The 25,907-nt window shown below is 36.1% G+C and overlaps 4 protein-coding genes across 4 annotated transcripts; 2 read left to right on the top strand and 2 right to left on the bottom strand.

Annotated features, from left to right (window-relative positions):
• Positions 1 to 1,760: 1,760 nt before the first annotated feature.
• On the top strand, positions 1,761 to 4,945 carry LOC105955997 (BTB/POZ domain-containing protein At5g48800). Its single transcript, XM_012979811.2, has 4 exons — positions 1,761 to 2,385; positions 2,611 to 2,677; positions 2,755 to 3,897; positions 4,301 to 4,945. The coding sequence occupies exons 1-4, from the start codon at positions 2,348 to 2,350 to the stop codon at positions 4,793 to 4,795; spliced, it is 1,743 nt and encodes a 580-aa protein (XP_012835265.2). The 5' UTR covers positions 1,761 to 2,347; the 3' UTR covers positions 4,796 to 4,945.
• Positions 4,916 to 6,414, bottom strand: LOC105955998 (cytochrome b5). Its single transcript, XM_012979812.2, has 3 exons — positions 6,238 to 6,414; positions 5,611 to 5,677; positions 4,916 to 5,388 (listed from the first exon to the last, which is right to left on the bottom strand). The coding sequence occupies exons 1-3, from the start codon at positions 6,313 to 6,315 to the stop codon at positions 5,135 to 5,137; spliced, it is 399 nt and encodes a 132-aa protein (XP_012835266.1). The 5' UTR covers positions 6,316 to 6,414; the 3' UTR covers positions 4,916 to 5,134.
• Positions 6,415 to 8,052: 1,638 nt separating this feature from the next.
• On the top strand, positions 8,053 to 12,465 carry LOC105955995 (Leucine-rich repeat protein kinase family protein). The gene is made up of 16 exons (XM_012979809.2): positions 8,053 to 8,233; positions 8,314 to 8,857; positions 8,947 to 9,398; positions 9,492 to 9,609; positions 9,691 to 9,759; positions 9,853 to 9,921; positions 10,020 to 10,088; positions 10,187 to 10,258; positions 10,330 to 10,398; positions 10,581 to 10,813; positions 10,905 to 11,110; positions 11,207 to 11,333; positions 11,405 to 11,473; positions 11,569 to 11,758; positions 11,860 to 11,992; positions 12,103 to 12,465. The coding sequence occupies exons 1-16, from the start codon at positions 8,155 to 8,157 to the stop codon at positions 12,316 to 12,318; spliced, it is 2,715 nt and encodes a 904-aa protein (XP_012835263.2). The 5' UTR covers positions 8,053 to 8,154; the 3' UTR covers positions 12,319 to 12,465.
• A 511-nt stretch (positions 12,466 to 12,976) lies between these two features.
• On the bottom strand, positions 12,977 to 23,651 carry LOC105955996 (uncharacterized). The gene is made up of 11 exons (XM_088817379.1): positions 23,331 to 23,651; positions 22,381 to 22,722; positions 22,180 to 22,252; positions 21,961 to 22,073; positions 21,693 to 21,777; positions 21,526 to 21,598; positions 21,233 to 21,288; positions 20,984 to 21,049; positions 20,705 to 20,770; positions 20,551 to 20,631; positions 12,977 to 13,116 (listed from the first exon to the last, which is right to left on the bottom strand). The coding sequence occupies exons 1-10, from the start codon at positions 23,483 to 23,485 to the stop codon at positions 20,551 to 20,553; spliced, it is 1,110 nt and encodes a 369-aa protein (XP_088673505.1). The 5' UTR covers positions 23,486 to 23,651; the 3' UTR covers positions 12,977 to 13,116.
• Positions 23,652 to 25,907: the final 2,256 nt, after the last annotated feature.

Genomic DNA, 25,907 nt, shown 5'->3' with positions numbered 1-25,907 from the left:
ATTTTCAAAGACAGTCCATGTATTTTTCAAATTATATGATTCCGCCCACCAAAAACCATATTGCACTTCACCCCCTATAAATTTCAAAGTTCCTCCATTTCCCCCCTCTAAGTTTAAAAAAGTGAGTTCCTCCCTTCAAAATATTATTTTTGTCCTATGTTGCCCCGATAGCCAAATTTCGATGGGTTATTCACCGGAATCGAATTTTTTGTTGCATATTTCCCCTTAAAATCTATTTTTTTTGTACGTTACTTCTTTCCACCTGAAGCTCGAGCTCGCAAAAACAACAAAGTTCAGCTCGTTTATGCCCTTACTCGACATCCTCGTAAACATTGGATGCCTTTACACTCCAATATACAGTCAAGACATATGAGATTTGACTGGTTCTGACATGCCCAAAGAAAGTCCAAATTAACAAAATTAAAGACAATGATGTTACAACCTACAAACAATTGGTAATAATTTTTTGTTTTGTGGAAGGAAATTTGGCATTCAATATCTATGTCCCCTTTAATGATTGAGTTTTCCACCTATCTTTATTTTTTCATCAATACATTTAATTTAAAGAGGTTGACAAAATACTTTTTTTTATTTCGGTGAATATTTTGCGAAAAAATTGTTAATTCTATTTGCAAACGTGACATTTCTTTATATTATTTTTTGAAGACAAAAATTACACTGAGACCAATAATGATAATACTAAAAAAATGTGAAGGTAATATTCAAGAAGAATAGAGTTCTGTGTAAAGGCCCCCTAAGGTTAGTTTTTATCTTTAAAAAGTATCATAAATAAATGACATATCTATAGGGATAATAATCACTTAACTCAAAAAGATTACACGAAAAAATTACACCATAAGAGGATCAATATAAGATGGAGTCGAGAGTATTTTGACAATTACAAAACGTGACATGTTTTTATTTATTTACCTAAGTTTAGGGTTTTTTCTTTTTTTCATAATTTAATATAAGATTGCACACGTACCCTGCATGCTTTCCAACAGTAGTTAGTGTATCAACGAGTCAACTTTAACTATCAAAAAATCAATAAATAAATGAGTCAATTTTAATTTCTTTAATATCATATTAATATAGTTTACTTACAAACAATATCATATGAGCCGATCAGCCGACATATAATTTATGCATATAATTGGTTGGCATTGCTTATCAATTACTTATCCACATCTAATATGTTTGTTAGTTCACATTAAAAAAAACATTTAATTTCAAGTTTTATAAAAAAAAATTAAATAAAGGTTTTATAATTAAATTACTTGCATAATGATTGATGGAGTTGGGAAATATGTGGACCCTTTGTTATAATAAATAAGGTGGGTGAAACAATAAAAAATAATAATAATTTAATTGCTACTATTAACAAAGTTGGCCACCGTCACTCTTTCAATCCTATGGCAAAATAAATAAATTAAAATAATAATAATACATAAATAAATAAATAAAATTAACAACTCTTTATCAATTGGATCCACCACTATATGTTTGTGATCACGTACTTGCATTTAATATTTCTACTATTATTAAGTTTGGTGCTAAGACCAATCAAAGGATTTTGTTTGGTCACCATGGAAAAAGAAAATAATAATAAATAATAAATAACGTTAAATTTCTCACGCTTAAAATTTAAATGTATCAACCACCTAATTAATAAAATTGAAAATATTAATCGATTAGTACGATCAAAAATACAAAATAAAAATAAATAATAAATGAATGAAAATGTCAAAAGATAATTCTTAGGTTGGGTTGTAAATGGAAAAACAAAACTTGAAGGCTACTAAAGTGAAAATTATAATTAGATTAGGGGGGCAAAGAGTAAAATGTCAAACCAGAATAACGACCTTTTTTCCCGCTTTTATCTTTTATTACAAATAATTTATTTATTTATTTTTCAATTTTCTCCCTATTAGTGTTGACTTTTTTCATGAAAAATAAACAAAGAAACGCAGAGAGCGATTCCTCCTTTATTTTCGCCCCTTTACGAGCACAAATTCTTGCGAAATGCTGTTCAAAATTGGAAATAATATATATATATATAAATTTGTTTTTTCCTTTTTAATTTAATATTTTTTGGAATAGAGATGATGACCCACAAGAGAGAGCAAATGCTTTGGTCTGGACAATTTGCAATGTATGATATGCACACAAACTGTTTGACAAAAATCGCCAAAGAACTTTGCCTACAGCAACATCTCTCACTGGCACTATCTCTCTCTCATCAGCTTGTTTCCTTGTCCCCACATTCTTGTTTTCTCTCTCTAAAGCTTCCATTTCTCCTCTCTGTGATTGTCGAATTTGTTTTCTCTCTCATCAGTTATCCTTCTCCATGGAAGAAAACTGCCCTCCACAACGGTGTAGTGAATGGTTTGTTTGTTGATTTGATTCTTCATAAGTGTTTTATTTTCTCTTGACTTTGTTAATTAGTTTAATAATCGAAAACACGAATCTTTGTAAGAGAATTACGATTTATATTTTATACGACACTTCGTTTCACGGGATTGTACTTGTTTTTCATCTATTGTTAACTAGATCATCTGTTTTTTTTTTCAAATCGCTTCTCTAATCACTGTTCCGATATCTTTTTCGTAGGGTATTTCGAGATGTTCCGAGCGATATAACAATCGAAGTAGACGGCACTACATTCTTATTGCATAAGGTAACCGCACACACGCTACCACATTTCAAATTTCAACTTGAAAAAATATAAATTGTTACTTAAAAAAAAAATTGCAGTTCCCTCTCGTATCACGAAGCGGAAGAATCCGGAAGCTGGTAGCTGATCATAGAGACTCCGATATATCAAGAATCGAGCTTGTCAGCTTACAAGGAGGTGCCGACTCATTCGAACTTGCAGCCCAATTCTGCTACGGTGTCAATTTCGAAATTACCCCCACAAATGTAGCCCATCTTTATTGCATCTCCGATTACCTCGAAATGACCGAAGACTACTCCAAGAACAACCTATTCACCAGAGCCGAAGAATATCTCGAAATCATAGTGTCCAAAAGCCTCGAAATGTGCGTAAAAGTCCTCCAACAATGCGAAAAGCTACTCCCACTTGCAGACGAGCTGAAAATAGTCCAAATATGCATCGACTCCATAGCTTCAAAAGCTTGCGTGGAGCAAATTGCCTCAAGTTTTTCGAGGCTCGAGTATAGCAACTCGGGTAGACTTCACATGAGCAAGAACCAAACGAACTGTGAATCCGATTGGTGGATAGAGGACCTTTCCATTCTTGGAATCGATTTTTATCAGAGAGTTGTAAAAGCAATGAAATGCAGAGGAGTTAGACCAGAAAGTATAGGCTCATCGCTTATGAACTATGCTAAAAAGGAGTTACTCAAGAAATCGAAAACCGACTCAATTAGTGGACATGAAAGAGTTGTGGTGGAGGCGATTATAAGCCTACTCCCGGTCGAAAAATTTGCCGTTCCGATAAATTTTCTTTTCGGGTTGCTACGAAATGCGGTGATTTTCGACTGTGCAATTTCTTGCAGGCTGGATCTCGAGAGGCGAATAGGGTCGCAGTTGGATACAGCAAGTCTTGATGATCTTTTGATACCTTCTTTTCGCCAGGCTGGCGACACGTTGTTCGATGTGGACACTGTGGAAAGAATACTTGTTAATTTCTCTCGGAGTGAAGATAGCGAAGAAGATATGGACGATTTTTCGCTGTTCGAATCGGATAATTATCCTCTTTCGCCTTCTCAAACGGCTTTGTTTAAAGTGTCGAAGTTGGTGGATAATTACCTTTGTGAGATTGCAGCTGATGCAAATCTTAAGCTCAACAAGTTTGCTGATGTGGCGGAAGCTTTACCTGCACATGCTCGTACGGTTCATGATGGATTGTATCGAGCGGTCGATGTTTACCTCAAAGTAAGTAATAGCTTTAGCTCTAACTTGGCTAAATTTAGCATTTTTTGTCTTGCTTTGCTGGAATTTCTAGTTTTTGTCTGTTTACTGATGACGTGGCATGACGACGTGTAGGATTCTGTGTATGTGGATTATCAGTGCATAAAAAGCCGAAATCTGGCAATTTATAATACCGAAATCCATCAAGACTAAGGGTTGTATATATAAATTCTAAGTCTCACTATAAGCAAGAGTTTGTTTGCCACGTCAGTCATAAACGAGAAAATTCGGGCGAAAACAGGACGAAAAAATGCTAAATTTGCAAATGTATTTTTACATGTAAAAAAAAAAATGACTGACTGTCTGAAATAGGCATGTTAGAAAAGGACTGCTCAAACTGATCACTGAAAAAACCATTGTTCCACAGGCTCATCAACACTTAACAGATTCAGACAGGAAAAAGCTCTGCAAATTAATCGACTTTCAGAAACTATCTCAAGAAGCAGGTGCACACGCCGCCACAAACGAGCGGCTCCCTCTCCAATCAATAGTCCAAGTTCTCTATTACGAGCAAACGAGGCTACGAAACGCCTTATTCTGTTCCTACCAAGATGAAGATCCGAAGAATGTTAATATGCAGCAGTCTTGGCGGATAAGCAGTGGGGCCCTCAGTGCTGCGATTTCTCCACGAGATAATTATGCTTCTTTAAGGAGAGAGAATCGGGAGTTGAAACTCGAGCTGGCTAGGCTGAGAATGAGATTAAATGATTTGGAGAAGGAACATGTTTCTATGAAGATGAATATTGAGAGGTCTGGTTCTAGAAGATTCTTTGACTTGTTCTCCAAGGCTGTCGGTAGACTCTTTGCGCATAGAAACGAGACTAAGGTAACCGAAAGAACATGCGATAAGCATGTCTCGTGACGAGGTATGTCATTGTTTTTTTCTCAATTCTTGATTGGTATTTTCATTAGTCAAATATAAGTTATGATAAGTGATGTGTGTCGTATGTTACTCGTTGTCGATTTCAATAACAAGAATCGGTTGGAAATGAATATATTTCTTGGATTTTAATAGTGAGTTTCTTCACGTAAATCGAATAGAATACAAAATCAATCCCTCATCAACAATTTCACAAACATGAAAAACCCTGCTACCTTAAAAAGACTACATAACCTTCTAGAAAGTTCAGACAAGATGGAATTTTTCAACCTTAACAACCTCGATTTATTACCGAACAATGAACGAGAAAAAAGTACTTTTTTAGGCCGATGATTTGGTATAGAAACGGACTCCAACAGCCACAGACAAGATAATCAATGGAACCAAGAACTGAAGGATCTTGACAATGAACTCTGATGTTTTGTCCTGATTGTAATGAGGCTGTTTCGGAGGAGTGTACTTAGTCTGTTTTGGAATTGTCGATGAATTGATTTCTCCTACATAGAATTCGTCCATCATTGCCTTAGCACTTGTACTATGGCCCACATCCTCAAAATCATCGGTTGCATCTTTTCCTACAAACCATCACAAACCAAGAAACATGATTTTATAACATACTATAATTCTATGAAAGTCCGCCGGAAAATATCTAACCGTACACTTGGCACGTTCCGCACACATCCATGTGTGTGCAATTATGTGTAAATCTATGGTGAGATGTTGTTACATGGTATATTCGAGTTGCTAAATCACATATTAATTGTAGGGATTAATGAAGAGAAAATTTGGTAATATACCGGTTGAAGACAATAAGACGTCATCACCACCTGGATGATCTTCCAAGAATTTAGTCACGTCGTAAACCTGTCGATATATATACACACAAAAGTAAGTACCACCGGCATAAGAAATATCCGATAAAAAGGAAACAAATAAAATATCCTTCAATTGTGTATCTTAGAAAAAACACTTAAATCATGCAATTACTTGTGTTGATGATTATACAAGCTAGAAACAACTCATTTTGCAGATAGATTTATTTCTCGTACTTCATTACGACAATGCACGTAGATACATACGATTATATTGCAAGCTATACAAATAAACAACACAAGAGAAAGTGCATTTTAAGGAAACTTGAAAAATCAAATCCAAGTTCCTACAATCCAATCAACAACATTGTCTGAAAAATCACAAGGGGTCACATTTAAGCACGATGCATAAGCAAAACTAACCAGACTTCCAGCTAAACTCATCAGATTCCCAAAAAAAAAAAGAAAAAAAAAACAAATCAAGAAATGATACAAAAATTGAATCTTGAACAGATAAAATCATGACAGACAGAAAACAGAGTCGACCCACAACAGTAAATCGAAAAGGGTAGACAAAGAATCGATAATATGATATGATATGATATGATATACCTTGCCACCAATAATAAGCCAACAGTCCTTGTTGGTGTTGTGCTCAGAAACTTCTGCTAGAGAAAAAACTTTAGCCATAAGATAAAAACTCTGAATCTGAATGAAAATGTAAGAAAGAATTGAATGAAGAAAAACAACTCTTCAATGGCTGCAAAAGAAAGAAAGAAAAAGAAAATGGAAATGGGGGTTGAAGAAATAGTGTGGGAAAGAGAGTGTAGTGGGGGGTAGGTGGCTGAGGGGGGGTGGGGTGTTAAAGGTAGATTTAAGACTGTGAGATAAGGGTTTGGTGAGAAGATGTGCTGTCAATTAAATCTCACTTTTCCCACCAAACAAAGAATGCAACTCTTTATAAACTGATTTTATATTTAGGTCCTTTCAAAAAAAAAAAAAAATTGGAATTCAATGATCTATTTCGATTCCAAATTGCTAAAAATTGGATGAATTTTGGAAAATTTCGTATCGAAATTGCTGTTCCAATTTCGACCATTATTTATGCTTGATGAAAACACAACTATAGATTTACTTAAAAATATTTAATGTTAATATTTTTTGAATTTAACCTACAGATCACATGAAACCATTAGTCGGACTCCCAAGGATGTAAAATGAGCCGCAAGTCATATTTGGTGAGCTCGAGCTTTTGTCGAGCCAGCTCATGAGCCGGCTCAACTCACTTACACTCCTTAATTGGGAGGTAAGCAAATAGAAAGTAATTCATGAGTTATGAAGATGAAATATATTATTCCCCCCGAGGGTCCTGATTTTTAATATATTTGCAAAATAGACCTTCTCCTAACTGTGAATTTACTTTGGGCTATTTATAATTGAAAATTGAAATATAAAGCCCATGGGCCCAGAAACGATATCATTAGTTTAAAGCCCATTCTAATTTCTACCATAGAAATTTAAGAAAATAATTTTTAACTTTTAATTTGTGCAATTTATTCACTAGAATTTCCGATGTAGATTTCTTAGTCAGCCATATCATAAAGTTAAGTTGCATTAACCGCTTGTATGCGTTGAATACACTATCAGACTACAATTTTGCGCATTTTTTAACACCAATTAGTTTTAGGACAACTGATAGCGCATGAGGTCCTACGTATTCGATTAATGACCCGAGAAATGATAATTTAAGCCTGAATCTTGGCAATAGTTTTGGGGTGTTCAAAAAAGTGAAAATATCCCTTGATCAAGAAGACAAGCTTTAATTATGAACAAGGATTAATGGAGGCCTACACAAAAAATCAATCAATAAATCTCTTCTTTGAAGCATCCTATGCACAAATACATCATTTTTTTTTTGTTCAAATAAAAATCAGCCATCATTACACCCTAACATGCCTTTCTACCCACAATAGTCAAAAGAAAAAGATGGAAAAAAAAAACAATGATGTAAATTCAAGAACTTACTGTAAGAAGATCAAGAAATAACTAACACCAGATTTCAACTTAAATAAATGTCTTAACACAATCAGCTGCTGTTAGTATTAATGGTGTCAATAAAAACAGTCATCATCACCACTCATTATTACTTCCCTCTAAAACAGCATGCAATCCAACGGTCAAAAAGTTCATCTTTTTGTTTCTTTTTTCCATAACTTCACTCAAAAGCTTCAGTTCTCATCATATATATTACTGCATTCTTACTTCTTCTAACTTTCTCTCTCATGCAAATCTTCTCTCTCTCTCTCTCTCTCTCTCTCTCTCTCTCTCTCTCTCTCTCTCTCTCTCTCTCTCTCTCTCTCTCTCTCTCTCTCTCTCTCTCTCTCTCTCTCTCTCTCTCTCTCTCTCTCTCTCTCTCTCTCTCTCTCTCTCTCTCTCTCTCTCTCTCTCTCTCTCTCTCTCTCTCTCTCTCTCTCTCTCTCTCTCCACTTCCTCTGCACTGTTTTTTTTTTCTAAGACAGTTTCTATTCGATGGAGCAACGATTCGTTAGCTGGTTCGGCTTATTTCTATATTCAGCATTCATAAGCCTCACTCTCGGTTACCAAGACGGTATTCGATTCTCCCTCTTGTACTACAATTCTCGATATTCTTGATATTCTTACAATTAGTTTTTTTCTTTTTCTTTTTAGGTTTCTTGAGTTTAACATGCGGTGGAACGACAGATTACGTCGATTCATCCAACATTTCATGGACACCGGATATAAACTACGTGATGAAAGGCAACATCACGAGTGTGGTTTCCTCAGACGGAACCACCCCAAAAACCCTCAGATATTTCCCCGATTTTTCGGGCAGAAACTGTTACAGGCTCCCGATAAAGAACATCTCGTCTTCAATTCTCGTTAGGACAACATTTGTCTACAAAAACTACGACGGACTTAATAAACCACCCGTATTCTCTGTCTCCCTCGGGACAGCTGTAACCACCACCGTTAATCTTGCTCACACGGATCCATGGATCGAAGAATTTATATGGCCATCAGCTAATAATAATCACAAAGATTTTCTACCGTTGTGTTTTCACTCGATTCCCAACGGTGGATTTCCCGTTATATCCTCACTCGAACTCCGGAACCTTCCTCAGGGAGCTTACCTTCCGGAAGATTCAAACGATAATAAGCTTCTAAGGAAATCACACCGTATTAACTGCGGTTATAGTGACGGAACACTAAGGTAATTAATTACTAAAACACCACCATTTTCTATGATCATTTTGTACTATTTCTCAAAAAAAAAAAAAAAAAATTTGCATTTTTTTAAAGGTACCCTTTGGATCCGTATGACCGATTATGGGATGCTGACGAGGATTACTCACCTTATCACGTATCGACTGGGTTCGACATTGAGAGTAACTTCGATTTGTCGAAGATTAAAGAGAGCCCTCCTTGTGTTGTTCTTCAGACAGCTAGAGTTCTTGCAAGGTGGAATAACCTAGTATATCGGCTGCCACTAGATAATGTAGGAGATTACTACATTGTCCTTTACTTTGCTGGGATTTTGCCTGTTTCGCCAACTTTCGATTTACTGATTAACGGTGAGGTTGTTCGGTCGAATTACACGGTGGCTCGTTGGGAAGCCAACGGTATATTCTTCAGTGTGAAAGGAATCAAGGAGTTGAATATTACATTAAAGACGATTACATACTATCCTTTAGTGAACGCTCTCGAGGTTTACGAGATTCTTGAAATTCCCTTGGAATCTTCTTCAACCACAGGTTTTTTTTCGTTACTACATTCTTGAATTCTGCTAATTCATGATTTTTTTTATGCTTAGAATTTCTAATATTTTTTTAATCCCTTTTTTGTAGTATCGGCTCTTCAGGTTATACAACAATTTACGGGGATCGATTTCGGGTGGGAAGATGATCCGTGTTCGCCTACACCATGGGAACAGATCGAATGTGATGGAAATCTTGTCACTTCTTTGTATGTTAATCTTACATGAGATTTTTTATTTATATTTATATTTATTTTTATTGGCTAATTAATCTATTGGGCTGTATGTAGGAAACTTTTCGACGTTAATTTGAGGACGATAATCCCTACATTTGGTGATCTACTCGACCTTAAATCACTGTAAGAACTAAGAATTATGTCACAAGAATCAACAATTTATTTGCTAGATTATATTTAGTGTTTGTAATAACTTACAATTTATTATGTTTGTAGAGATCTGCACAACACTTCTCTTGCCGGAGAGATACAAAACTTGGGTGGTCTCCAACATCTCGAAAAACTGTAATCATCTCATCAAAACCAAACAAATAGTACTCGAAAAAAATATATTGTTTCGGAAAGGTGTAAACTCTTACTCTGTCTTAAAATAATTTTGGCAGGAACTTGAGCTTCAATCAGATAACTTCATTTGGCTCCGATTTCGAAGATTTGATCAACATTCAAGTCCTGTAAGTCTCATTAAACCAAAGTTTCTTCTCCTTTTTTTTTAGTTAGAAATATGAGAACGGGACCAAAAAAAGAATTAAATCGACACTTTTATTCGTAGGGACCTGCAAAATAATAGTTTGCAAGGCACAGTACCTGAAAGCTTTGAAGAGCTAAGAGACCTTCATTTATTGTAAGTATGAATAATAATAATATATATATATATATATATATACAAAATGATTTTTATTCTGTAAATTAAAGGAATCTGGAGAACAATAAGCTACAAGGGCCACTCCCACAGTCACTGAACAGAGAAAGCTTAGAAGTCAGGTGAGATCAAATAAGCTGAAATCTGCTTTTCTTCATATTTACATATATATATATATATATATATATATATATATATATATATATATATATATATATATATATATATATATATATATATATATATATATGTGTATGTATGGAACTCCTTTTATTTATATATATATTTTTTTATCATTTTACAGGACATCCGGAAACCTGTGCCTTTCATTCACACTAACATGCAATCAGCTTTCAATAAACCCGTTACTTCAAGCTCCGCAAGTTACAATCTTTACGCCAAAGAAGCACAAATACCAAAGCCATTTGATCGTTCTACTATGTGCAGTTGGAGGAGCCGTTCTTGCTCTCTTTGTGGTTTCGTTCTCGGCTATCGTGTACATAAAGAGAAAGAAAGCCGAAAAAAGCTATTCACCAAGTAACGACGACAACCTTCGCAGTAATCAAACATAGGAAAACGCTAAACAGATAATTTTAACTTTTCGTTTTTATTTTGTTACAACTTTTAGGTTCCGCAATGGATATGCATAAATGGGGTTCATCGAAAATATTCACTTACAAAGAGATAAAAGCAACTACAAATAACTTCAAAGAAGCTATTGGCCGCGGTAGCTTCGGATGTGTGTATGTTGGCAAGCTTCCAGGTGGCAAATCAGTAGCTGTTAAAGTTCGTTTCGATAAATCTCAGCTAGGCGCCGATTCTTTCATCAATGAGGTCTATTTTTTTAATATTTAAAAAAAAGATTAAAACTCATGTTTTTTTAATGTGTTCTTGATTATAATTTCCTGGATTATTTTTTTTTTTTTTCAGGTGTCTCTCTTATCACAAATTCGTCACCAGAATCTAGTGTCGTTGGAAGGGTTCTGCTGCGAATCGAAGCAGCAAATACTCGTTTACGAATATTTATCGGGAGGATCATTGGCAGATAATCTTTATGGTCTGTTAATTTTCTTGATTGTTCTTAATTAATCATTTTTTTTTCCTTAATTAACTAAAATTTTCAAACAGGTGCAAAGAGCAAGAAACTGACACTAAGCTGGGTTCGGAGACTGAAAATCGCTGTCGATGCAGCAAAAGGTGACTGTTTTCTTTAATCTAATCACAAGTACAAGTTCCATACAGTAAATAGCAAAACTAGGCCTAAACAACGGGCTCGTTTTTTTATGGCGTAGGTTTGGAGTACCTACACAACGGAAGTGAACTACGTATAATCCATCGTGATGTAAAGAGCAGTAATATTCTTTTAGACAATGAGATGAATGCTAAAGTTTCCGACTTTGGCCTTTCGAAGCAAGTGACTAAATCAGATGCATCGCATGTGACCACTGTAGTCAAAGGCACTGCAGGCTATCTTGATCCTGAGTAAGATTCCATAGCCGTTTCTTCAGTTATACACACACGCGCACACACACACACACACACAGATCGATCTTGTAATAATGTATACATAATTATAAATACAGGTATTATTCGACTCAACAGTTAACAGAGAAAAGTGATGTCTATAGCTTTGGGGTTGTACTTCTGGAGCTGATATGTGGCCGGGAACCCCTAACTCACACCGGCTCTCCAGATTCGTTCAACTTGGTTCTATGGGTAAATAGACTCGGCTTTTCATATTTACGAAAAACAACCTATCTAAAGTTATAAAATCACAATCTAGCTAAGTTTTCATGTCACTGCAATTTTTTATTTTTTTTTTGCAGGCAAAACCATACCTGCAGGCTGGTACATTTGAGATAGTCGACGAAAGTATACAGGGGGGTTTCGATGCAGAAAGCTTGAGACGGGCTTCTTTGATTGCATGCAGATCGGTCGAAAGAGATGCACTTCGTCGACCAAGTATTTCACAGGTTCTTGCTGAGCTCAAAGAAGCCTATAGTCTCCAGCTAGCCTATCTTGCCTCTTCTGGTCTTGTGTGAATTAGTAGTATTATTATTATATATCTTTTTTATGTATGAGAGTTTATTTATCATAATATTTTGTGTGGTATATTGAAGAGAGAGGAGACATAATTTATAGTGTGAAGAGAATCAGAGATGATGGAATCCTATGTTATCTTTAATCCATGTGATAGAATTAGGATGTATCCGTGATTTATTTAATTAGGGGATGAAATTATAATCAAACTAATCGGTACTCGATTCAGACTAATCCGAGCTCAGCAATTAAAAGTTTATTTAGCTCGATTCATTAACACAACAAAGTTGACTCATGGAAACAAAATTATAACTACGCATAAGAATACCAAGTTATTCGAGCTTGATTTGTATTTGGTTAAAGTTCGCTCGAGCCTAACTCGACTAATAGCCAAACCAAGCTAAAATACAATTTTCAAACTCGATAAAAAATTCAAATGACTTTGAACAATCATGCATTTGGCCACTAGATTCATTTACACCCCTAAATGTGGGGATCAATTAGTATACATCTATGAGAGTCTTGACAATAATTATTTAGAATGACTACATTTATATTGCGAGGGGATATAATAGCAAACACCCATAAACAAATATATCAAGAAAATACGAAGGCAAGGACAACCCTTAATCCCAAATCTTGATCTTCCATTTATGACGTTGTTTGCAGAAAGATGGTAACATACGAGTTATCTTCTACGAAGCTAATCTTTCAAGTTAGTTACCTATAATAAGTTTCGAGATGCAAGTGATTGGCCTCTCCTCCATAGAAACTTCCGATTCCGATTATAAGACGCAGAGTGTTGGGTGCTAAATACCAACACGCAAGTGTACGTATCGCAAACAAGTAGTAAAGTAGACTCGTGAGAGTCGGATGTCGATCCCACAGGGAATACGCAAATTATTTAATCCTAAGTACCAAATTTTAACAATTACGATTTTTATCCAGCCTACGCAAGTTTGTCAAATTAATTAACTAAATAAATTAAACTAATTAAGAAAGCAATTAAACACGAGAAAATATCAATATAAAACGGATCTAGGATTTTATCTTCCCCCTATGCGATAATTCTTCACCCAATTAATCTCCTATCATGCAAGTTACGATTCCCGATTATTAACCCAAGACACGAAATTATTCATAACCAGCTGTCGCTGCGCTATAAACCTATTATTCATAAAAGATTCACTATATGTCTATGCAAACCTAGTATAAATAAAGCATTAAATAACAAGTCTCGACAACGGCTACCTAAGGTATTATCTGTATGTCTACGATAATACATGCAATCAACACACGCATTCGGTGAAAAACTACTCGAAGGCTCTTCTATCTCTGTTCTAATTATTAAAACGATCTGTCAATCAATTCTAACAATAACAAATAGCAACATAAGTTAGCTACGCTCATGCACTAAATAAGATCAAGATAGAAGAAATAATCGAAGAATTAAACTTGCATAAAAGTCGAAAAAGAGGTTCGAATCACCACATAGGGTTCCAATAAAATCCTAGAATAAAAACTTAGCTACTCATGTTCGTAACGAAAAGCATAATAAAAATACGAAAATTCATAAAAATCAGAAAAGAAAAGGAAAAAGGAAAACTAGGATGAAGAGTCGTCAAGTCTTCGTCTTCGTTCTCTTGCTCCTTGATTGCGTGTCGAAAGATGAAAGCTAAAAACTAAAAATAAAGATAGATGGATAAAAGATAGATCTAATTGTGTGCTCTTGGCCTTTAAATAGGGTGCAAAAATATAATAGGGCGGGTTTCCTTGTGTAATTAAAATTCCTTCACTGCGCCTTCACGTCCACCCGGACGGCCGTGTGAGATTATGCTTTAAAATCCGCACGGCCGCGCGGGCTTTAATTCTGCAGGAAATCTGACTTTTTTCACTTTTGGCCCACTTTTTCTCTGAATTTGCAGTTTTCACCCCAAAAGTTGTCAATTCTTCAATTTGCACCTAAAATACAAATAATAACCAAATTAAGCACCAATTATCGTAAAAACACACCAAAAGCTCCAATTAAAAGGTATAATTAAGTGTATAAATCTACACTTAACACACCCCCAAACTTGAACTTTTGCTTGTCCTCAAGTAAAATCAAATCAAGAACACAAATCATGACAATACATCTCATTACATAGGTCGATTGGTCAACTTCGTGTTTTCAGAACTTGCAATTATGATGACAATTCATAAGTATTCGCAAGCTTAACATTCAACGGCACTTAGTCACTCACCATTACCAAAAACCACAAATCATACAATTGCTTCAAGTATCCAATATTTGCAAGTTAAAGATAGAAAGAATTTGTACTTACATGCATATATTTGACTCCAAATACTCACCAAATTATTTTACTCAACTAATATTGAACAATAAGCTATTGGAATCATTGGGACTTTGTGGCTTTCAATTGTTAGGCTCTTTGGTCCGAGGTAGGTAATATGGGTATATGTGGCTAATTTTCTTGAATTGAGGTGATTACGCCAAAATTTGAAAGATAGGCGTTTGAAACAATGAATTCACCTCTAGGGACTTAAATAAACTCGATTCTCCAAAATTCACACGTCAACACTTTTGCCTTGAGGCAATGGATCGAGTTTTCAACACAACTCAACAACTAGTCCTTATTTCTCCCTTCTAATCTATTCTTCTTCTTCTTTTTATTTTTATTTTTTATTTTTATTTTTTTTTTTATTTTTTAATCGACGGATTTAGATATATATATATATGAAGATGCACATATATATCTATCCTTTTTCTTTTTCTCTTTTTTTTTTTTTTTTTTTTTTATTTTTTTTTATTTTTTTATTATTATTTTTTTTTTTTTTATTTTTTTTATTTTTTTCGAAGAAGAAGAAAGATCTTATAAGAATTTCTCGACGGACCTCCAAGGGATGATTATTCAGAAATCTCCACTTTTCTACCTTCTACATATTGGCTAAAAGAAAGAACACCTTTTTTCTCCGAGGCTCAAATCAAGGTTCTAAGGATAAAAATTTAAAGGTAGGCTTGAAAGGCTCAAACGGTTCAAAGAAGGCCCAAATCATATCCCAAATCACTTATTATCAACACTTCGTATCATACCTGTCCTAAGGTGAGATTTAAAACCGAACAAAGCATGATTGAGCACAAATAAATTCCAAATTTAACATGCAAAACATTCAACCAAAGCAAAGCACAAGGTGTGATTCCTAGCAATAATTCACTTCTACGTTCCGTTGAATCGAAAGCTAAACAAATACATACTCCTTATCAACATAAAGCAAGTAGTTTCATCATCAAACATTGACCATCTACCATCATCGTAATTCATCGATGCATCGAACAATTTTTTTTTTTTTTTTTTTTTTTTTTTTTTTTTTTTTTAGAATAAAACGAAAATAATAAAACGGCAACTAAAACAACAAACTAAAACATGCACAATAAAAAAATAAAACACACATAAAGCACATAAATGAAAACAAGTAGTTAACCACCCCCAAACTTAAAATTCACATTGCCCTCAATGTGATTTGCCCGGAGTTTAAGGATAGAAAACACCTGTTTTAAATGTCGGGACCATCGTCGGGATTATACGTGAATTGATGTGCAAAATTCCCCCCAAACTTGACTTGGGCAATTCGTCGAACACCTTGTGGGCGTTCTTGGTGGAGTGGGTTTGTGGAGAAAATTGCACCTTTCTTGAATCCCCCCTGCGCAAATCAACAAGAAACCACCACGATTAAGAAGTATGTGTGTGTAATTGGTGAATTTTCGGTGAATTTGGTCCAAGAAAATTGAAAATTTTGAAAAGAGGGGGGTAGGGTTCGAAGTGGAAGAGAGGGGGATTTCAAATTGTGAAAATTTGGGTGTGAAAACCCCTCTTTAAACTGCCCGTTTTTTTTTTTTTATTCGCACGGCCGTGCGGGATATTGTGAAGAAATCCGCACGGCCGCACCGTTTGGTGAAATCGGGCAGTAGCAGCTCCAAGTTTCGGACGGCCGTGTGGATTCCCAGTGCTTTTTCGCACGGCCGTGCGGTTTCACGTTTTTGTCCAGTAGCTGGAGTCGTTTCTCGGACGGCCGTGCGGAATTCCTTGTCTTTTTCACACGGCCGTGCCGGTATTTGCAATTAGGCCCCTGCAAAATAAAAACTTTCTATTAGTACCCAAAAACTTTTTTTTTTTTTTTTTTTTTTTTTTTTTTTTTTTTTATAAATAAAATAAAATAAAAGCCAAACTAAAAAAAATTTAAAATAACATAAAATACAAAAAACGAAAGCTCGGGTTGCCTCCCGAGAAGCGCTAAGTTTACAGTCTTCAGCCGGACTTTGTCTGCTTCTCTGTTCAAGCTAACGTGACCGAAGTCACATGGCGATTGCATCCCTCTCCCCAATAATGCTCGTTTGGTTCGTTAGGTGGCCACATCCACTTTGCACGTTCATCATTGTTATCATCCCAACTCTTTTGACTGTCTCTCGGCGGAGTTAAAATTGGGCTCGCACAATAAACTTGCTCCGTCCGACTATCTTTTCCGCCACCATCTCCTGCACTCAAAGATCCTTTCCCATGGTCTAAGATCAAAACGTCAAAATCGTCATGATTCGTAAAATCCACAAGATCAATAGCATAACAATCATTATCATCACATGGATTTTTATTAGCGCTAAAAACGTTAAATTTGATCGTTTGATCGTGCACTGTCATTGAAAGATCACCACTAGCACAATCAATTAGAGTTTTCGACGTGGCTAAAAACGGCCTTCCTAGAATAAGAGGTATCTCCCTATCTTCATCTATATCAAGTACAACAAAATCGACCGGGAAGATAAATTTGTTCACCTTTACTAGCACATTCTCTAAAATACCTTTTGGGTAAACTAAAGACCTATCGGCTAATTGAAGAGTTATAGCCGTAGGTTCAATCTCACCTAACCCAAGATTTTTGTAAGTGGAATAAGGCATAAGATTAATGCTAGCACCTAAATCAATGAGTGACCTAAAATTTTTACCTCCAATAGTGCAAGGGATAGTGAACTTACCTGGATCGCCGAGTTTTTGTGGAAGGGGCCGTACAAGAATTTGACTGCATTGCTCCGTGAGTTGGATGATCTCGTTCCCTTGCAATTTATTCCTCTTTGTCACGAGCTCCTTGAGGAATTTCACCCACTTTGGCATCTTTTGAATGGCTTCGATAAACGGAATGTTGATGTGGATTTCCTTCAGCTTGTCCAAGAATCCTTGGTGCTCCGCATCGAGCTTCTTCTTTTTAAGCTTTTGGGGATATGGGACTTGAGGGACTCGCGGGGTCACTGTGGGTGATGGTGGTTCTTTGCGAGTTGCTTCTTTTTCCTCAATCTCAATTGGCTCCTCGATTACCGTATTTTGCTTCTCCTTTCGTGGGGCCTCCTCCAATTGTCTCCCGTTCCTTAAACTCACGGCGTTGCACTGCTCGACGTTGTTCTTCCGAGGATCTTCCGTGTTTGATGGCAGTGCTCCCGATGGCCTCGCTGTTAGTTGGGTTGCAAGTTGACCCATCTGTGTTTCTAAATTGCGGATGGAGGCTTGGGTGGTTGTCATAAATTGCGCCAAGATGTTTGCGAGATCTCCACCTTGAGGTTGGGCTTGAGGCGGATTTTGGAATCCGGGCGCTGGTCGTGAATAATTAGGCGGTTGACCTTGAGGTGGTGCTTGCCTTGGTCCTTGCTGATTTCCTCCCCACCCAAAGTTAGGGTGATCCTTCCATCCCGGGTTGTACGTGTTGGAGTACGGGTTCCTCTGTTGTCGGTTGGTGTCATGCACATAATTCAGAGACTCCGTTTCTTCTACGCGCTGGTCGGGAACTTGGACTGCATGGGCTTGCTGAGTCTGCAAAGCAGCTACTTGCTTCGATAGCTTCTCCAATTGGGCTGTGATTGCAGTGACTCCGTCTAACTCCAAAATTCCTCCCGTCTTGACTGCTCCGCTATTCGACCGGTCCGATGCTCGCATGTATTTATTTCTGGCGATTCGTTCCAAGAGCTCGTATGCTTCGTCATAGGTTAAACTCATGAACATACCTCCAGCTGCAGAGTCGAGCACTGTCCTCGAGTTGTCTTGCAGTCCATCGTAAAATATTTGCAATTGGCGCCACTCTTGTAGTCCGTGATTTGGGCACCTCCTTACTAGCTGTTTGAACCGCTCCCACGTCTCGAATAGTGCTTCACCGGCTTCTTGTATGAAATTTTGAATTTCTCTCCGGATTCTCTCAGTTTTTGTTGGGGAGTTGTATGTGTTCATGAAAAGTTGAGCTAGCTGGGCCCACGACGAGATGGAGTGCGGTGCGCGAGTTTGCAACCATTCTCGGGCTGCTCCTTGTAGGGAGTGCTTGAACAGGCGGAGTTGCAGTGCTTCGGGTGTTACTCCGTTCATTTTGTGCGAGTCACATGTTTCGAGAAAGTTGACCAAATGGAGATGTGGGTCTTCATGAGCCAATCCGCTGAATAACCCATTGTTTTGGAGCATCGTGAGGAGTCCCGCTCGAATCTCGAAATTGTTGGCTTCAATGGGGGGCTGCTGGATGCTTGATTGGAACCCATTGAGTGTCGGAACGGTGTACTCGTGCAAGGCTCGTTGGCGAGGCGGTGGATTGATTAGCTGGCGTTGCTCTTGCTCGATAACGACATCCCCTGCCGCATGCGGTAGGCGCCTTTGGTCACCTTCTCCACGATTATTCTCGTCCTCCATCGTTGCCGGATTGTTTTGGGCTAACCGTTGATTTCTCCTGGCTTGCCTAAACGTTCGCTCAATTTCGGGATCAAGAGGTAGCAGACTCGTGTCGTGTCCTCTTCGCATAAAAAGTACCTAGAACAAAATAAATAATAAAAAAAATAATTAAATAAAATAAAAAAATTGGCTGAAGTAAGAAAAATTGTTCAAATTTAATATCAGGATAAATAAATAATTTAGCCGTATTCCCCGGCAACGGCGCCAAAAACTTGTTGGGTGCTAAATACCAACACGCAAGTGTACGTATCGCAAACAAGTAGTAAAGTAGACTCGTGAGAGTCGGATGTCGATCCCACAGGGAATACGCAAATTATTTAATCCTAAGTACCAAATTTTAACAATTACGATTTTTATCCAGCCTACGCAAGTTTGTCAAATTAATTAACTAAATAAATTAAACTAATTAAGAAAGCAATTAAACACGAGAAAATATCAATATAAAACGGATCTAGGATTTTATCTTCCCCCTATGCGATAATTCTTCACCCAATTAATCTCCTATCATGCAAGTTACGATTCCCGATTATTAACCCAAGACACGAAATTATTCATAACCAGCTGTCGCTGCGCTATAAACCTATTATTCATAAAAGATTCACTATATGTCTATGCAAACCTAGTATAAATAAAGCATTAAATAACAAGTCTCGACAACGGCTACCTAAGGTATTATCTGTATGTCTACGATAATACATGCAATCAACACACGCATTCGGTGAAAAACTACTCGAAGGCTCTTCTATCTCTGTTCTAATTATTAAAACGATCTGTCAATCAATTCTAACAATAACAAATAGCAACATAAGTTAGCTACGCTCATGCACTAAATAAGATCAAGATAGAAGAAATAATCGAAGAATTAAACTTGCATAAAAGTCGAAAAAGAGGTTCGAATCACCACATAGGGTTCCAATAAAATCCTAGAATAAAAACTTAGCTACTCATGTTCGTAACGAAAAGCATAATAAAAATACGAAAATTCATAAAAATCAGAAAAGAAAAGGAAAAAGGAAAACTAGGATGAAGAGTCGTCAAGTCTTCGTCTTCGTTCTCTTGCTCCTTGATTGCGTGTCGAAAGATGAAAGCTAAAAACTAAAAATAAAGATAGATGGATAAAAGATAGATCTAATTGTGTGCTCTTGGCCTTTAAATAGGGTGCAAAAATATAATAGGGCGGGTTTCCTTGTGTAATTAAAATTCCTTCACTGCGCCTTCACGTCCACCCGGACGGCCGTGTGAGATTATGCTTTAAAATCCGCACGGCCGCGCGGGCTTTAATTCTGCAGGAAATCTGACTTTTTTCACTTTTGGCCCACTTTTTCTCTGAATTTGCAGTTTTCACCCCAAAAGTTGTCAATTCTTCAATTTGCACCTAAAATACAAATAATAACCAAATTAAGCACCAATTATCGTAAAAACACACCAAAAGCTCCAATTAAAAGGTATAATTAAGTGTATAAATCTACACTTAACACAGAGCTAAGTAGAGTAACGACTTCGCAAGTAGAGGAATAATGCAGTCATAGCCGCCACAGCATATGGGAACACTGTCCAAATTCCCTGTAAAAAAAGTGACAGATGTTAGATTTGATGTGAAATATTATAGTTAAAACGGTTGAACACAAGAGCTCACCACTACAGTGGCCACAGTTGCAAGGGCAAAGACTGGACGTTCTCTCAGCAAGAATCCAATCGCCAACTGCAAGATGGAACATATTATAAGCACAAGAGAATAATCAGTTTTCTTTTTCTTTTTCTTCTTCTTTTTTTTTTTTTTTTTTTGTGGGGTGAGAGAATGAAAGTTTATCTGAAATATTGCAAAAAATTTCTTTTGTAAATATTTTTATTTGAAATACCACCGTAAGGTAGAAAAGCCATATTCACATATGTTATCAAGGAGAACTTCAGTTACCTGTAATGGAACTGTTATGAGTCCACCACAGCAGACACCGGCAAAGAAACACTCTGGTGATATGCCCTGTAATCAGATTTAAGCAAATAAAACTGAGTTCACAACTGAAGGTTATATTTGCCTTTCTACATAGATTTATTCAACTAGTTAGACAAGCTATAACCATTGATAAATTCACGCAAGCTAACAAGTTCAGGCAGGAACTTAAAATACAGAAAAAAGGTTCTTTCGTAAAATTTTAACACTGACCGTTGCCCCAGCAAGAAAAGCCGTAGGATTTCTTACTCCAACAGAAAATCGTTCCACTGCATGCATGAATTGCAAATAAAATAAGAGGGTCAGAAAAAGTAGCAAGTTGACATGCATTGAATAATGTGGTTCAAAACTAGCACCGAAAACCTTGTGATCTGCATGAGGAAAGGAGATAAAAGGCGAAAAAAACAATAGAATAATAACTAAACTTTTTGGCAATAATAAAATGTAAATTAGGTCGTCTAATTTTTTGGGTGTTCAAGGATAAGAAATTAAAACAGCTGACTCACCAAAACCAATAAGATTTCCATATCTCTGTATAGCTCTTGTAATGCCCACAGCTTTCTTTTTGTCAAGCCCTAACTGAAGTATCATGAAGAGTCACATAAGACAGACACTTAGGATGTTTTAAGAAAAAAAAAATTATGCAGATTAAATGTATTTCAGTTGTACAAACCTTTGAACAAACATCATCAGATGCCCCCGATTGTCTGAAAATTTTCCCAACGTAAAACGGTATCATATCACTGAGACAAACTCCCCTGAAGATAATACACACACCATGTGAGCTGGACGAATAATTGCACATATTTGAGATATTAAAAATCCATGGCTTCGAGAAGACATGATGTAACAGCAATGAATTTTTTTGCAATAATGACTTTAAGACTGATAGGCCAACTAAATATATTTTAAAAAAACGAATAATTAAATAAAATACTAACCAGTACACCCATATAACAGTGGATATCATATATGGAGCATTTCTAGAAAACGAATCAACTAAAGATTGCCGTGTCCCGCCCAAAGAAAGTAGTCGTGCCAAAGAGATACCAACCTACATCATTTCAAATTACCTGATAAAAGAGAAAAAGACTACAATAATTACAGAGATGCAAGAGCACAGAAGTGTGCGAAACTGAGATTTGACATAAAGGACATACCCATATATTTAGAGCCTCTTCGCTAATAAAAAGTCCGCATCCTGCTGCCATCAGCAGCCAAAAGTAAACCCATCTGCAACCAGGAAGTTAAAAGCATAAAATGACGAAAAACAATAAAATATTATAAGTTAAAACTCCAACATGGACTGAAAAGTAAGGAAAAAATGTGTCATAAAATTTGGGAGTTAAATAGAAGTGTACCCGGGGGCATATTCGGGAAGCACAAATTTATATCCAAAAGCCCGGAAGCTAAAAGCACTAGCAGGTGCAGCCAAAGTGGGAGAGGATGAGCCATCCAGCACAAACTGAATTCCAGTTGATGTTCCCAGATTTAGCGGCTTTACACCAACTGATATTAATGTAATCAAGGCAGCTATTCCAAGGAGTATTCCTAGTATCGGGAGAAGTGAACTTCCATTACCAGCAGCCTTGTTTCCTAAACTTCCAATAGCAATATCAGAAGCCATGTTTTCATCCTCGGGAATAACTTCCGATTTTGCAGTGTCGGAGATTTCTGCATTATCATGCTGAATGCTTTCGATCCTGCATAGCACAAAATGTTAAAAAGTTATTATCTTGGCAACAGAGAGCTTGTCGGAATTGGAATAATATATAATATATTACAGCATCAAACACCCAATTCTAAGGTAAACAACAATAGCAATCCAATCCACGATCACGAGGACACGCCTAATATTATATTTCATTAACAGGCATTCAAAGGTAAGGCAAAATAATTTGGTTTGTTACTAACTAACAACATGTTTGATCCATAAACAAAGTTCGACGAAACTATATATTCAGCCTCTAAGTGCAAGTATTTCTAGTTCCATTTCCGAGAATTCGATTCCTTCATACTTCATAATAGCATAAACACCGTGCAAATGAAAGAACATTAAATTAAACTCTCCACTCTCGTCAAACATTGCTAAATTCCATGTATAACAATAAATACATATCATCTGTGTAACATTAAAGTGCTAGCAACTTTCATTCAAATACTAAACGCACTCACATCAATCATGGATGAAGTTACGAAAGGATAAAAAAACGAAAACTCATATAACTACAACTACGCCGGAATCACGCCGAAGAGGAGAATTAAACACGGTCATACTGCCATAAACAAAACAAAAAAAAAATATCCATACCGAGAGCTTGATGATTTGCATATGATTTTGATACTCTCGGAGAGATGAACGCGACGGTGAGTGGAACGATTGAAATGCAGGTGGCGGTAATCGGAAAGGCGGACCTGCGGCGGCGGAAGAGTGAGAACTGAGGGTCCATAGCCGAGAACCGCCATAGTGGTTTCTAATTACAGAATTGGCATTGCAGTGGTGGTGGTGGTGGTGGAAGGAGGCGGGGGTTTGGGCTTTTCTTCCGGTGGGGCCCTAATCCGTGGTGAGGTGGGGGCAATTGTTTGGCCGGAGCGAATCGAGTTGGGATATGCCTTCTAGATTTAACTTCACTTCACTTGTGTGACTCAGATCTTTCTCCGCAACCCCAAATTACCACCAAACCCTCGTACAATGTTAAATTACGAAAACCCCCTCATACTTATCTCTAATTAGTTTTTAGTTCAAAAATTGACCTATTATCCACGACCGTTTCTTTATATTTCATTTTTCTCTCAATTTTTCAGCTGTTTCTCCTCGGAGTCATAATTTTCTCTATGACCATCAGAATTCGATGGTTGAACTACCATTGGATTCTACCTTTTACCACGAGGCCGGGTCTTATTTATATTTAATTAGTGGTGGAACTGTAATTAAATAATTATAACCCTACTTTATACCTAGAGTATAGTTCTAAATTTATAATTAGATCTTAGGGGTAATGGCAAATAGGCCCATGACAAGGGCACTTAATTAAAATAGGGACATCCAACTTTTTTGTTTTTCAAATAAATCCACCCCATTCAAACTTATTTGCAAATAAGGAAAATCCCTTAATATATACCAAAATTACCCCCAATTCATTGAAACCCAATTCAACTCCAATTTCATGATTTACACCCCAATTTAGCCCAATTTCATCAATTAACCAATTTTAACCCAAATTTCAATTTTGACCCCAATTTTAACCCTAATTCTTATCAATTCCACCCAATATGATCTAACTTCCTTAATATTACACATTGACCCCGGATTTTAACAAATATATCACATTAACCCCCAAAACTTTTTTTTTTCAGAAAATAATTTTTTTTCTGAAATATTTTTTTTCCGGCCAGATTCCGGCGTTGACCGCCGGAGACCGCCGGTCTCCGGCGTTGACTTTTTTTTTTTTTTTTTTTTTTTTTTTGAATTTTGTTTTCCTGAAATTTTTTTCCGGCCGGTCAACGGCCGTTGACCGCCGGGTCTCCGGCGTTGACTTTTTTTTTTTTTTTTTTTCTTAAAAAAAATATTTTAATTAATTTTACTGTCTTGGCTGCTAAATTACTGTCTCCGGCAGCTATTTAACTGTCGGAGACAGTAATTTAACTGTTAATTGACTGTTTTTTTTTTTTTTTTTCTTCAAAAATATTTTAATTAATATTACTGTATTTGTTGCTAAATTACTGTCTCCAGCAGTTATTTAACTGTCGGAGACAGTAACTTAACTGTTAATTGACTTTTTTATTCTTAAAAAAAATATTTTTAATTAATATTACTGTATTCGTTGCTAAATTACTGTCTCCAGCAGTTATTTAACTGTCGGAGACAGTAATTTAACTGTTAATTGACTTTTTTATTCTTAAAAAAAATATTTTTAATTAATATTACTGTATTCGTTGCTAAATTACTGTCTCCAGCAGTTATTTAACTGTCGGAGACAGTAACTTTACTGTTAATTGACTTTTTTTTTTTTTTTTTTTTCCTTAAAAAAAAATTATTTTAATTAATATTACTGTCTTGGATGTTAAATTACTGTCTCCAACAGTAATTTAACTGTCTTAGACAATAATATTAATAATATTACTGTTCGGAAAAATAATATTCATAATATTACTGTCCCAAACAGTAATATTACTGTCTGAGACAGTAATTTAGTAGTCAAGACAGTAATATTAATTAAAATATTTTTTTTCTAAGAAAAAATAATTCAAAAAAAAAAAAAAAAAAAAAAAAAAGTAAAAAAAAAGTCAACGCCGGAGACCGGCGGTCAACGGTGGTTGATCGGCCGGAAAAAAAAAAATCAGGAAAAAAAAATTTCAAAAAAAAAAAAAGTCAACGCCGGAGACCGGCGGTCTCCGGCGGTCAATGCCGGAATCCGGCCGGAATCTGGCCGGAAAAAAAACAGTTCAGAAAAAAAATTATTTTCTGAAAAAAAAAAGTTTTGGGGGTTAATGTGATATATTTGTTTAAATCCGGGGTCAATGTGTAATATTAAGGAAGTTAGAGCATACTGGGTGGAATTGTTAAGAATTATATTATTGAGGGTATTTTAGACTAAAGACATGGGGATGGGCTTAATTGAGAGACTGTTTTTTTTGTGGACTAAAATGCATTTAAGTCCCATGTGATGGGCCTTTTTGCCATTTGCCCTAGATCTTAATGAATATTGGGCCTAAACACTTGATTTATTTGGCCCTCAGCTGTCAAACCCAATATAGACATATATTTAATGGGCCTATTATAGACCCAGTTAGGCGTATCCATAATGGAATTATTGAAGATAACATTATTGAAGTGAAATTGTTGAATATAATATTAATAACGTCTAATTAATTATTATTTTTTAAA

Source organism: Erythranthe guttata, chromosome 4 (genome assembly GCF_056151865.1).
Source record: "Erythranthe guttata isolate IM_541 chromosome 4, IM_541, whole genome shotgun sequence".
NCBI lineage: Eukaryota > Viridiplantae > Streptophyta > Magnoliopsida > Lamiales > Phrymaceae > Erythranthe > Erythranthe guttata.
This window is presented reverse-complemented; position numbering and strand designations above follow the sequence as displayed.

Bases quoted from the DNA above. Each gene is read 5' to 3' on its own strand.
- LOC105955997 (XM_012979811.2), top strand. From the start codon at position 2,348: ATGGAAGAAAACTGCCCTCCACAACGGTGTAGTGAATG. The intron at 2,386-2,610 runs GTTTGTTTGTTG...TCTTTTTCGTAG, and splicing joins CCACAACGGTGTAGTGAATG to GGTATTTCGAGATGTTCCGA. The intron at 2,678-2,754 runs GTAACCGCACAC...AAAAAATTGCAG, and splicing joins CTACATTCTTATTGCATAAG to TTCCCTCTCGTATCACGAAG.
- LOC105955998 (XM_012979812.2), bottom strand. From the start codon at position 6,315: ATGGCTAAAGTTTTTTCTCTAGCAGAAGTTTCTGAGCACAACACCAAC. The intron at 5,678-6,237 runs GTATATCATATC...ATATATCGACAG, and splicing joins GGCTTATTATTGGTGGCAAG to GTTTACGACGTGACTAAATT. The intron at 5,389-5,610 runs GTATATTACCAA...GATGGTTTGTAG, and splicing joins CGTCTTATTGTCTTCAACCG to GAAAAGATGCAACCGATGAT.
- LOC105955995 (XM_012979809.2), top strand. From the start codon at position 8,155: ATGGAGCAACGATTCGTTAGCTGGTTCGGCTTATTTCTATATTCAGCA. The intron at 10,259-10,329 runs GTAAGTATGAAT...TGTAAATTAAAG, and splicing joins CTAAGAGACCTTCATTTATT to GAATCTGGAGAACAATAAGC. The intron at 11,993-12,102 runs GTAAATAGACTC...TTTTTTTTGCAG, and splicing joins CGTTCAACTTGGTTCTATGG to GCAAAACCATACCTGCAGGC.
- LOC105955996 (XM_088817379.1), bottom strand. From the start codon at position 23,485: ATGGCGGTTCTCGGCTATGGACCCTCAGTTCTCACTCTTCCGCCGCCG. The intron at 22,723-23,330 runs GTATGGATATTT...TGTGCTATGCAG, and splicing joins TGCAAATCATCAAGCTCTCG to GATCGAAAGCATTCAGCATG. The intron at 21,289-21,525 runs GTGAGTCAGCTG...TCATGCATGCAG, and splicing joins TGGAAATCTTATTGGTTTTG to TGGAACGATTTTCTGTTGGA.